Genomic DNA, 13,847 nt, shown 5'->3' with positions numbered 1-13,847 from the left:
CAAAACATTTCTTGGCTCTCTCCCTTTACTTCCCCAGCGGTGGTTCTTTGCCTTTGTCTGCGGGCCTTATCTCTGCCAAATAAACTTTTTCTGTTTCTCAACTCAACTAAAATTCAAGTTTGTGGATGGCAACTTTAAAAGAGCCAGAGAGGAGTGCAAATATATACAAACTCAGTATGATATTATTGTGAAAATATTTTCTCATGTTATCTTCCTCTCGCTTTTCTGTTACACTGCTGCAACTCCTGCCCTCGCAGCCATCAAATATTCAAACTAACTCTGTCCCGTTCTGCTACTCTGGACACCTGAGTGCCCTGATCTGAGACCAGATGAACAGCAACATTGCTCTCTCCATTTCCCAACTAGTCATGACAACAGAAGGATTCCTAGCAGTAAATAATGAAAAAAAAAAAGCCTTTTCAGCACTGATACTACTCATAGAGTGGCATGAGAGCAGAGGGGTTCTGCTGAAATAATTATATCCAACATGAGACTACACTAATAAACATCAACAATCAGCATGGGTTAAAACAAGTTAGCATATACTGTATGTTCCTTAGTATACGCTGAAAATAGTAAAACTAATAATCTAAATGACAGAATAGACAAAACATCATTGGGGATTTGTGGTCGAAGCTTAAAGGGATATTCGTTCATTTGTAAATTCAATCCATGGTCTAACACACCATGCTCATTGTGGGGTAGCCCAACGATTCGATTACAGAGTGAAGTGAGAACTGCTCAATTCTGTCCTTTTCCCTGTCAGCTCTCGATGATAACTGTTATAAACTGGTAAGCAAGACACATATGAACTTTGATTGCACTTCCATGGAGTAATACTCATACATTGTCATCCTTGAGCTGTGGAACTATACTGCACTTGGTAATCGACTAGTTGGGCCTCCCCACAATGACCACGCTGCTGCAGGAGAGTGGGTGGGATCTTAGTCGGTGTCACGCTGTGTTAGACCGTGGATTAAACTTCCGCCAGAATATCCCTTTAATGTCAATATGAGGAAAAGGTCCTTGTTGTTTGCCTTTAAGAGATATCCGACCCCGAACAATCCTGACCCGCCATGACATTGTTAATCCAACCTCTACCTTTAATTGGACAGGGGGATGGACACAGGGAAGAGCTATTACTTAGTGGGAACAAATATGAACTCCGACCTCTTGGCCAGCTGGCCACCAGCACACAGGCACTGAGGCAGGAATGTGAGTGGACTGACAGCATGCAAATACGGTTCAGGATATGTTTCCAACTGCTTGAGGTCATCTGAAATTTATCTGAAAGCTGAAACAAAACAAACTCAGAGACATTTTTGGGGCAACTGCCTCTAAGCTTATTTACTGGCAACCAGTTGGATATACATAATTATCCTCAGGAGCAGTCTTAGGACAGTGTTCCACCTGCTCACAGCTGTTTTGTGAATAGAGGTGGATTAGAAGCTTAATTTAACTACTCTTCATTGACTGATTTTCCTGGATCTGTAGTAGTGATGGCTCATGATGTTCATATTTAAAACTGGCAACCCAACTATCAAAAAAATCACTTTGTTACAAATTGAACTAAAATATGGTTATTCTGTTGAACAGAACAAGCTCAAGTTCTACCACCTGACGGTCACATATTTCTTGCTAATATGTGTAAATGACATTCAAAACTACAAATCATTCATATATGAAAAGCAACATGTAGGTTTAAATAGAGCAATCATTAGTTTTAGTTTAGTTCAGGTAAATAATACAACAGTAATAAACACTAACACTGGGTCAAAACAGCCCTTTTCTTTGATGAAAATCTACCAGTGGGTAGATATGGAAGGTTTATCTGAATCTTTTTGAAATCCCATATCAATTGTTTTAAGGTAGTTTAGTAAGGAATGAAACACACATGAACAAACACAAAGAACAGCAGAGATTTCTCCGTGGTGAAAGGGTGTAGGACTGACGTCATCCCTCTCCATTTGTGAGGCGTTTTTGCTGGAAGAGGATGGTGTTTGCTTCTTTGTGTAACAAGCAAGGCAAGTGTTGTGAGAAAAGATTTATTCTGAGAATCATATTTTTCTTTGGATGACTGTGCCACAGCAACTGTAAAACCCTGTTAACCCACTAACAATCTACAGAAAGGTACTAGAAATGATAACCAGTCATCTTTGAAATACGCACATTTCAAGAGTTAATTTCTTATGTGGTAACACTAATGATGACTGAGTGGAGTTCAGGCGAAGGGCGCTACAGCTGCACAACAGCAGATGGCACCGCTGCGCCGTCCTGTGAATCCAGTTTATCATCGAGACGCGTCCACGTTATTCCCACTGTCTGCCTTCGCTCTAGTTCCCCTCCCTCCCTCTCTCCTTCCTTTCCTCACTCTATCTCTCCCGGCGTACAGTATACACCTATCTATCTTCCAAGAGCATCAGCACTCTCTCCATCATCCTCCGCGATACGAGCGCTACTACAGCGCAAAGCATGGCATCTCTGCGCCCCGCAAAACCGCTCTCAGCCGCTGCTCACCTCTGCGTCTGTCTGTTGACCGCCTCGGCCTGGATTGCACTGCCGGGACTTGTCAGCTGTGACAGCGGGGCTTTAAACCGGCGCGGCGAGGAGGACCTTACGTTTAACATGGACGGCGGAGACGGAAGCTCCCCGCCGGGCTTACCGACTCACGGCGACGAGGAAGCCGTAGGCGCGGAGAGCTCACCCCGCTTCAGGAGAGCACTGTCCCGGGAAAAACAAATGCCCCTGCTCAGCAGTTCGTTCGTGCTTAAAGGAGATGCGACACACAACCAGGCGATGGTCCACTGGACAGGAGAGAACAGCAGCGTAAGTACCCTACCCCCTCCTCGTTCTGCCCCGTCACGACCCGTTGGTTCATGCACCATTCATACCATACATCTCTTTGTCACCTTCACCATCCATCACTCCAGCCACAGCGCACATAACCAGGAACAAGTTATTGTTCTCGTTGGAGGCTGCCGTTGCAGACGCACGCTGCGCAGCTCTCACAGACAACGAGGCACGGTGTGGGTTGTACGCATCCAGGTGGTTCAGCTGGACGCGCGGTGAATGATGTCAGGCTCGGGGTTTGTTTAAAGATAAGATATTTTAACCTTTACATGTCAGGGCCCCACATACATTCACTCTGTCGCACCATTACATCACATGGTGGCTAAGGCTCACGAGCATAATGTTGTCTGTTTACACCGCGCCACGCAGGGAAATTACAGCGTTCAGAGTGAAACTTCGTAAAATCAGCATATGAGTCCTTGACGTTGGGAACCCCATTAATGTTCAATTAATGAATATGGATGGTCCCCTGACCCCACTTTGTGAACCACAATAATGAGCATTCTTGCCACTGCATATGATAACAGTCAGAAGAAGTCCGAGGACAAGCCTGTGAGCGCACAGAACAGCCAGCTCGGTGCCTGATTGAGTCACAAGAAGCCATGACTAAAATATTGATGAATCTTACAGTGCCTTGTTTATTTGTGGTTCGAAACATGATTTGGCGTATATCAAACTGGGTTTAGTAGCCTACTTTTTATTGTCATTGTCTGCATGTAGTTTCCCTAAAGTGGAATTCAGAAAGATAACCACAAAAAGCCCCACTGGGATTAAACAGTGATTTTGGCAGGGACAAAAATATCGCAAAATATTATACATCCATTAAAGTGACCAATAAATTATATTATATTCCTTATAAAATATTCTGAGGCTATTAATTTGATAATAGTATGAAGTGTGATCATATATTAATATTTAGTGATTTTTCTTCTTATGGCTTATTGAGAGCAGCTACAATATGTAAACAAAAGCAGTCTTTGTGATGGATATTGACAGATGACAGAGGAGGGATTGGTGGTTGTGTCTGGTGGGGACATCACTTGCAATCAAAGCCTTTTTGTCAGTGTAACACATTGCTGTTTTACTGGCACTGGCTGCAGGCAGTTCTGGAAAAAAACGAAAGAAAAAAAAAAGGGAAAATAATCTGACGGTGCAACAGCCAGCAGACCAATTTTGTTTAAATTTACTGGAGTTTCATGACAACTTGTCTGGTAAATAATGGAAAAGGTGATATTTGCAGGTAATGTTCGACTTATTGTACTATTGACAGAGGCAAGAGACACTGAATTTAAAGCTGCTCGGGGCACCCTCACACATTTTTATGGGTCCAGATGGCAGCAAGAAGTTGATAGTTTAATTCTAGATGGCAGGTATTCCGTGAATTTGCACAGTATGTTCATGTTTGCTTCCTTCATGAACACATGATTGGTTCATTTGAACCAAGATTACTACTGAAAGAGTGTTAATGAGTTCAGAACTGTTCAATACTGCACTCTGCAGCTTTGACGTTGAAATGGAATTTCAGTTGTACTCCCTTTTGTGGAAATGATCCTACAGTTATGGTCTGTGTTGTTTTGAAATAGGATGAAACCACTTCTGGATATATTTGTAGAAACATCCTGGAGTCCCTGAGTGGGCGTTACCCATGGTAACAGTGGTTGACTGACATCTGTGAGAAAGTGTTACTATAGATAGCCTACAGACATTTTTCATCAAGGACACACATGGTATGTGTTCTGTGATGATTTAATTGTCTGCCCTTAGACATTTAGGTTGGGACATGCTGTTAAGTTTGTATTGTGCTTTTTGAGAGAGGAATCTAGCAAGTTAGGCTAACTAGCCATCACTCTAAAAGTGTAAGCTAGTTAGCATAGATTGTTAACGTTTGTGTTGATTTCTTCTAGATTCGACTTGTCAGTCATGTTACTGTGGCCTACATCAACACAATGCTAAACCATTCACAACTCTAGCAAACTCAGCACCATGTTAGGTATCAAAACTACTTGGTTAGGTTTAGGCATAACAATTTCTCTGTTAGGTTGAGGTAACAAAACTACTTGGTTAGGTTGAGGTAACAAAACTACTCAGTTAGGTTTAGGCGTCACAATTTCTCAGTTAGGTTTAGGCATCACAATTTTTCAGTTAGGTTGATGTAACAAAACTACTTGGTTAGGTTTAGGCATCACAATTACTTGTTTATGTTTAGGCATCACAATTACTTGTTTATGTTTAGGCATCACACTTACTTGATTAGATTTAGGTAGCAAAACTACTTGGTTAAGGCACCATGATACATAATGGTTTGCAGGACTCTAGTACATTGACATTTAAGACTGGGCATTTCCATTTCCATCTCCTCTTTTTTTTTTTTTTGTTTTTTTTTTTAAATTAGGGCAATGAGTCTGCAGGGATGCTAGTGCTCAGTCTCTGCCAGTCATAGGAACTCCAGGTTTTACTTATCCTCAGTTAACTTGGCATTGGTAGGTACTCTGAAAGGTCATTGAGACTGAGTTCATCGCAGCCTAATAAACACAGACAAATGGTGCCATTCAATTTCCCTAAGGCTGACATTTATGAGCAGCATACAGATTGATGGGTTAGAAAAATGAATCGTTTTCTCCTGTCTTGTTTCATCATTTCATTTTGGCATCTTGGAGGTTCCAAATGTAAGTCACTGATGAGAGGGTTAACAGCAACGAGGATGTCAGCCGTCACATCTGTCTTGATGATGGGTAATAAGGGATGAAATAAAGACCACCTTAGTATAGCGATCTTTCTCAAAATATGAATTTCACCTCAGGCCAATCATCACATCATTGAATCTTAATTGTATTCCATCTTTTAACAGACTGAAGAGTGTATTGACAAGAGGGTGATTTGGTTATATAGGTATATTGTCAAAGTGCTGTTGTTGAGAACAGCTCTCATTATCACATAAATCCAAGGGAAAATTACCAAATTTTCCCTGGTGTTATCCATTTGACCACCTTAATTCAGTCAGTTTCACTGCTTATGCTAAGAAGCAGAGAAATCTTATGTTTGCTACAGTAAATATAAGGGCATTTAAGTCCAAATGCATCTACTTAAAGTCCCCCTCCAGTCTTCTTGTTCCTACAGTTGAATATTTGAGCTTCACAGTGTAAAATGATGTTTGTACAGAGTTTAACAGTAGAAGGCTGTTTTCACATACATAGCATAGTGTAAATTTTCTCTGAGCTCATAGAATCTGATTTGAGGATTTGATCTGGATTTTGTGTGGATGGGTGATGTGGAAACCGGAAACCTCTAGAAGAGAAACACTAGGAAAGTGCTTTACAATGAAGTAGGAGACATCTTGTGTCCAGCTGGCAAATTTGTGAAATTAAGAATATTTGCATCTTTGTATATTTTGGAATTATTAACGAGGGAGAAGGCAGTGTTTCCTGAGGAATCAGACTTTAATTGTGTGCCATAGAGCATGGGCACTCGAGACTTCCACCAACTGAGTTGGATGATTTCCAGTTTAGTGCTGAACTAACTTGGATGGGGATATCATGAAAACTGGTGCCTCTTCTAGACTCCAAATGTTATTTGACCAAATTGCCCAAATTCTGACAGTAAAAGGAATAATTTCATGGGGGTTGTGCATTTTACAGATGCATCTTTCAATGTTTTTCCTTTGGGAAAAGCTTCATCAGCCAACTTGAATACAGCTGTCCATCTCTCTCTTCATTCGTCTCATCATAATTACTTTTTTCTTTGCAAAGTAGCTCTCCAAAGAGATTTCTTTTCCATTCATTTCAGCTAGTTTTAGGGCTTACTATTTAGGGTATACATTGACTGAAACAGGTACGTGTCAAGAGCACCAAGAGGAACAGACTGATGTTGTTAAAAGAGAATCCGTTTTTCAAAATAAAACAACTTTCCGAGTATGATTGTCAATATAATGGAAATAAAATAACGTATTTATTCTTTCTCTGTGGCCCGGTACCAAACGACCCACGGACCAGTACCAACTGGTGGTTGGAGACCACTGGTATATAACATCATGCTATTCACCGACAGGTGCGCTGTCTTAAGTGTTTGAGAACAGGAGGCGCAGCCAATGTTGATATTGTGGTGGACCGCCACAAATAAATTAATGTGTGTGAAACACTGGAAGGAGTAAATGCCATTTTAAGGATGTTAATGCACTTGTATGGAGAGGTATATTCTGGTGATTTACTTTTGCACTTTCACAAATTTGGGTGATTTTCAAGAGACAGATCTCAAGGAATTGTCAAAACTGAAGCAGCACTTACCAAGCCCCAAGTATGGGACAAGATTCAAGAATGCTACACTTCTCACAATGCAAGTGACTTTTTGGGGGTCATTCTCTTTGACTGAGCTCCCCCAGAGCCGCAGAAAAAATTGGTCTATTTTCAGAAGCTGATTAGTTCACCACATGACTCGTACTGTCACTCGCATTTAAAAATTCTGTTTTATTGAGAAATACAGACTAATCTATTGGTGTTTGTGAACTTGTTTGGCAGTAGTTTAAATGAAATGGATATTTAATTATTTTTTTAAAGCATGTGCAATTAATTGTCTTGCTATGTAGGCTAAAAACCACATTGTGTGGGATTTGCAAATGTCTGATTTTGTTGACTCCTTAAAAAGAAAATGAAAATTTACACAAACTGCACATTTCCACTTGGATTGTGTTAACTGTCTACAAACAAATGTGTCATCAGAATGTTTTAAAACATCACATAAAAATCCTACTTATACATTTAACATACTGAGTCGTGATTTAAAGATTTATTGTTTATGGACATTTAAGGGATATTACTTACAGGCAAAAAAACACACAAAGTCATTTTTCACTGACACAGATATAAGCACACAGGCATGCATATAGAGTTTGTTAGTCCTGGAAGACATCATGTGAGGGGATGTGAGGCTATATAACAAAATCACAGCCTTCTGAATAAAGAGAACCACCATTATTGAAAGTACTCCTTTTGTGCCTGCCTCTCTCTCCCCTTACTGGGGTGTTGACCAGCCTCTGGGAACTCTGAGCTGTGTTCGTCTTCCCTCTATTTCTGTCTCCTCTTTGCGGTGATGAACAGCGACACTCTCTGTGTGCATGTGTCCCTGATATGTGCATTTGCATTGGCGAGGAAACAGCCCTTAAAATTTAATAGAGTTTCTCTATTTTATCTGTATTGATTGTCTCACAGAGACACAGATTATGCATTTGTATTGCACTCACACCTTTTTTTAGGTTTTCAGGTGTGTGTGCTTGCATGTAGTTGTTGCTGATCCTTGGCAGACTGTCCCACGGTAACTCAAGGATTAATGAGCGGCAAAAGGGGCGGTGACAGTCCAAACTCTCGTCCCACCCTATACCCCTGTGGGGGAATTGTGGGTAATTCATACCACTTCCTGGTTTAAGAGCCCTCCTGGGTGGGGTTGAATGAAAATAAAAGAACACAGACTTTCAAGGAATAAATACATAAAAACAGCAACAAATTTGATATATTGCTACTTTTCTGGAGAGTTGACATGCATTGATGATTTTGAATAAGACAGAAGTTTATCTTGACAACTTGATGCACATAAACCGGTGATTATGCTAGCATGTCTCACCCTTAAGTAACCTTATGTTTATCAAGTATGATATTTACCTTGCTGGCCACCTTAGTTCAGGATGCAAACATATTCTAATTAGCACTAACTACAATGTTGACATCAGTTAATGTTGACGGGAAAGTCATTAGTATTTGCTAAACTTAAACTGCGATTGAAGTGAAGGAATCACCAGTTCATACTGGGCGTAACATTAAAGGGGCAATTTTTAAAATATGGCAGAAGTTTAGCTTAAAACTAAAATTAACATTATCAACAGAATGTGAAGAAACATAAGTGTTGGTGTTATGTCACAAAAGTTAGCATGCAAGGTCGGCCTGTCCTGTCTCATAATACCATCTTGTGCTGCAAGGGGCAATAGCTTCCATAGTTCCATCTGTGAGATGCATGCAAGTTATAGGCAGGAGTCAAGCTATGCGGGGTCGAGGTGAAAACTGAAGAAACCATAAATGTCTGCCCCAAATTTTGAAATCCACCCATAATATGTTGCATAGGCTGAAAAGTCAGTGGATCAGCAAAGATATTAAGATTCATGCTTTGGGCACCATAGATGTCTATATAACCTTTCATAGCAATCTATCCTATAGTTGTCAAAATATTTCTCAGAAAAATGAAAATGTCAGAAATGCAAAATGATGGGTCATGTCAGTCAAATCAGTAGGACTCATCCTGTGGGGACCATGGATCCATTCAATAGCCTGTTGTTTAATTAGTTTTTGCGGACCAAACCTGCTTCTAATTTTTAGTTTTGAGGCGATAACAAAAATCTGCTGCATCCATCACAGAAAACACCTGCAGCCATGGTTTTCTATGAACTCTGTCCTCTGATGGCGTCTGGAGTGCCTCCATTTTGTGTTTTCCTCCTCTTTTTGTACTGTATGTGGGTGCTACTGGTATTGGTTGATGCATATCAAATTACACAATGATCCACAATGCTGTGTTTTTTGCACTTAATGCAGCATTTCATACCAGCAACTTTAATGACTGCTTTCAAACACTTGCATGTCTCATGCACGTGTGTTGACACATGTATAAGCTGTAACAATACAGAGCCATGCTCTCTCTCTGCAGTCACACGCACACATACGTACACTGTCTATGTCTCCAGGGTCTTGACTTAATTTGAAAGGCATTTGTCCACGCTTCACAAACTGAATAGACAGTTCATTTGGCCCCTGGTTATTCTGTGGTAGAAAATTATTTGCACATGTGAGGAGAGCCTTTCTTGTCTTTATCTTGTCTGTTCTCATTCATCCTGCTTAAAAAGACAACACCCAGACTATAAATCATCAGACTTCATTGCTTGGTTCTCCCCTGTCTCTTTTTTAATGTGACTTCGCACTGTCTCCAAATTACATAGTATCACAACAGCAGGCTTGCCATCCAGCATCGCATTAGGACATATCTAAGCACAGTTGAGTGTTTTTCCGCCCCATCAGGTGGCTTCTGGCTTTCTCTCATGGATGATTGATGCCTGCCATCTATTATATCACTGTTAAGATTTGAACGTTTTATCACTCTGATGGTATGTCAAACCAGTATGGGATAATACACATTTTCGAGTTAAAGGAATACTTTAAAACTTTGTTTTGGAAATACCAAAACATAGTCTTAGTAGAGACTAAACCCTCCTGCAGCTCCCTCCTCTGCCCAGTGAGTATGTTTTAAACAGTCATATTTGTGCCAATTAATTTTTTTGAATATGTGTAGATAAAAACCATATGCTTGTCACTAGTACATTTATCTTTTGTTGCAGCTTGAACAGTGAATTGCTATGGATTAAACACAATTAGATTGGGCAATATTATTTTAGATGTGTTTTAGATGTGTTGCATTTACAGTGCAGAAGCTGCGAGCTACACCGATTTGCACATATGCTGGGACGCTCACAAGAAAAAAGCTGGTCAGACCATATTCAAATGATCTATTTCAAGGCCAGATAATGTAAGCAAACAATGTACACACACATATATATACACACCCATTTACTGCCTGGCCAAAAGTTGCCACCTGGTTTTAACGAAGCAAATTGGTAAGAGCCTTCTATTGGAAAACTACTGCATGGTCGATTATTATCTTTCAGTGGGCAACAAGTAATTTAACCCCAACTGATGCAATGAGTAGCTTCTCATTTCTTAAACAACTATGTCGAAAGACACATCCCGTGGTCGTGGAAAAGATGTTAGTCTGTTTGAGAAGGCTCAAATCATTGGCATGCATCAAGCAGAAAAAAACATCTAAGGAGATTGCAGAAACTACTAAAATTGGGTTAAGAACTGTCCAAAGCATTATTAAACACTGGAAGGTTAGTGGGGAACCATCATCTTCAAGGGAGAAATGTGGAAAATCCTGACTGATCATGATCGGCGATCACTTAAACGTTTAGTGAAATCAAATCGTAGAAAAACAACAGTAGAACTCAGGGATATGTTTAATAGTGGAAGTAAGAGCATTTTCACACACATAATACGAAGGGAACTCAAGGGATTGGGACTGAAGTGCTGTGTAGCCTTAAGAAAACCACTGATCATTTAGGCTAATCGGAAAATAAAGCTTCAATTTGCTAGGGAGCATAAAGATTGGACTTTGGAGCAATGGAAGAAGGTCATGTGGTTTGATGAGTACAGATTTACCCTGTTTCAGAGTGATGGGCGCATCAGGGTAAGAAGAGAGGCAGATGAAGTGATGCACCCATCATTCCTAGTGCCTACTGTGCAAACCTGTGGGGGTAGTGCTATGATCTGGGGTTGCTGCAGATGGTCAGGTCTAGGTTCAGCAACATTATGTGCCCAAAGAATGAGGTCAGCTCATTACCTGAATGTACTCAATGACCAGGTTATTCCATCAATGGATTTTTTCTTCCCTGATGGCACAGGCATACTCCAAGATGACAATGCCAGGATTCATTGGGATCAAATTGTGAAAGAGTGGTTCAGGGAGCATGAGACATCATTTTCACACATGGATGGGCCACCATAGAGTCCAGACCTTAACCTCATTGAGAATATTTTGGATGTGCTGGAGAAGGATTTGAGTAGTGGTCCGATTCTCCCATCATTAGTACAAGATCTTGGTGAAAAATTAATGCAAAAGGTATAACTGGGTTATGCGGAAATATGCTTGGTGGATTTCGCTCAGGTGGCTGTGGGTGTAGATGTTGTAGGCTTGTCAGGACCACGGCGGAGGACTTTTCTCTGGTGTACGTATGATAGGATGGGTTTGTAAGGGCTTAGGAACACATTCAGTTATAAGAGGAAGATGGGATGTGAGAGGCAGAAGTGGTTGGTCTTGCTCTGTTTTCGGTTTAGATGGACGGTATCTTGCGAGTAGATGGAGTTGTCCGAGAGGGTTGCGTGTTGAGAGGGGCCGTGAGTGGATGTTGTGGAAGTGAATTCCAAATTATTTATTTTACGGGAATCGTGGACGGTAATGTGGAATGCGGAGGAATAAAATGGTGGGAGGCAGGGATGGTGTATGGGAGATAAAGGATATACATTGAGGGCTGGTGCAAAAGGGGAAGTCGGAGTATCCAAGCAGCGAGAGGAGCTGTGCTTAGTGCAGCAGATGAGATGCGGTGTAATAGAGGAATGTGCTGGAGAACTCTAGGGATAAATGAGGAGCCGGGGATAACTACAATGTAGGCCATGGTGGCAGATCAGCTAGGAGGAGGGCTGTGGTCAAGTTGCTGAACATTAGTTATAATATCGCCATTTATTCATGGCAATGATGTGATGTAACTTGGAGCAAAGCAGATTTTTGTGACTGCAATACATGTTGGGTTAATCACAACATAATATAATAACACCCATAAGTTTATAAAACGTTTGCTGTTATATTTGTAGATTCACAGGTGGAAATCACATGTCCCGATGTTATGAGGAGTTCCATCACACCTATTTTGGCTCCACAGTGCTGAACAAAGATTTTGTGGAGGCAAGCCTTTGTTGTGGTGCTGTTTCAGAATCTCTGTCTGAAAAGGCATTTAGTGTCACAGAGAATTTTAATATTTTGTGATGGTCTTAGTAGTCTTTTTTGAAGCTTGAAAATTCAAGTATAGATAAACACCAGTTTGTTATTTTCTTGATATTTTAGCCTTTAAAATGGTCAGATATAAATATACATACATATAAAATGTGTACAAAACCTCAAAGTCAGTCTCAGCTACCAAAACCCATTTCAGTGAAACCTAATCGGGCTTTGTTGCACAGTAGAATGCTGAAAGCCCTGACTGTAAAGCAGGATATGCATATATCTGTGTCTGATCTATTGGCAGGGTTGACACAGACAATAGCAAGCTAATTGTCTGAAACATAACAGTACTGTCAACATCCTAAGCCCCAAGCATGCATTCATTGTTTTTCCAGATTTGTTGCTGTGAACAGCTCCCTGTTGCGTTGTGCTCTCCTTGTCGTCCTCAGCAGTTTGGCTGCCATGGTTGAAAGTTCCTTCTCATGTTGCCCTGGCAACCTACACTGGAATCGTGTTGGGTTCTTCCAGTGGTTTGGTTCCTGATCTGAATTCAGAGCAGCCCCTCTCCTCGCACTTCTCCCAGGCCCTGCATATTTCATGTATAGCTCTGGCATAAATAGATGCTAGTCATATTTAAATTGTCAGGTGAAATCATTTTATCGCCAAAGTCAATTTTCTTAGGAATGGAAGAAATGAAACTAGATTTTGACCATCATGCATTTCTTTTATAATTTGGGGATTTCTATTATTGTTGCTGTCTCTCAAGAGTCTTTACAACCACTATCTAAATTGCAATGAAATTTAGTGTCTGTTTTTGTATTTCATATTAATTTTGGTGATCTGGTGGCCGTCCTTGGTGTGCCACAATCAGGCCAATATCTCTCTTTGATCAACTGAAATGTATATTCATGGTCCAAAGAACACACTTGGTCACATGTTAATCTTTCCTAGAATAAGTGTAAATATTCACCAGAGTCATCATTAAATCATTCATCCCTTAAACAACTCCATGAGCATTGTCTTACCACTTAACCTGGAACTTTCAGTTGCATTCAAAAAAACATTGTTATCTCTGAGTGAGATTGACATTAAATTACCTGAGCATATTCTCGCTCCCCATGGGTTGTACATGTCCCTTTTATAAAACACACAGAATATCTCATAAAATTCACAGGTATATTAATGCTGTCAAGGACCAAAATTTTCTAAAGGTACATCAGATCAAATCAAATCAGTAGTATTTATATAGCCCAAAATCACAATAACATTGCCTCAGTGGGCATAACAATCTGGACAGTGAACAACATTCTCTGTCCTGAGATCCTCAATTTGAGTGAAGAAAACTCGCTATATTGAGAAAAAAACCTTTTAAAAGGGGGATAAAAAAAGAAACCCCAGGAAGAGCCACAGAAGAGGGA

At 40.5% G+C, this 13,847-nt stretch overlaps 1 protein-coding gene across 7 annotated transcripts in view; it reads left to right on the top strand.

Moving 5' to 3' along the window:
- Positions 1-2,356: 2,356 nt before the first annotated feature.
- Positions 2,357-13,847, top strand: part of sorcs2 (sortilin-related VPS10 domain containing receptor 2) — a 534,678-nt gene continuing 523,187 nt past the window's right edge. For 4 of the 7 annotated variants that reach the window (XM_037111616.1, XM_037111617.1, XM_037111611.1 and 1 more), the window contains exon 1: positions 2,357-2,826. In XM_037111616.1, the coding sequence (XP_036967511.1) occupies positions 2,473-2,826 (354 nt within the window). In that variant the 5' untranslated portion in view covers positions 2,357-2,472. The remainder of the gene's footprint in view (positions 2,827-13,847) is intronic. The other 3 variants (XM_037111618.1, XM_037111615.1, XM_037111612.1) reach the window with 1 other exon arrangement.

This window comes from Acanthopagrus latus, chromosome 10, assembly GCF_904848185.1.
Source record: "Acanthopagrus latus isolate v.2019 chromosome 10, fAcaLat1.1, whole genome shotgun sequence".
Lineage (NCBI taxonomy): Eukaryota > Metazoa > Chordata > Actinopteri > Spariformes > Sparidae > Acanthopagrus > Acanthopagrus latus.
The sequence above is the reverse complement of the archived record's forward strand: the minus strand, read 5'-3'. Positions and strand labels throughout refer to the sequence as shown.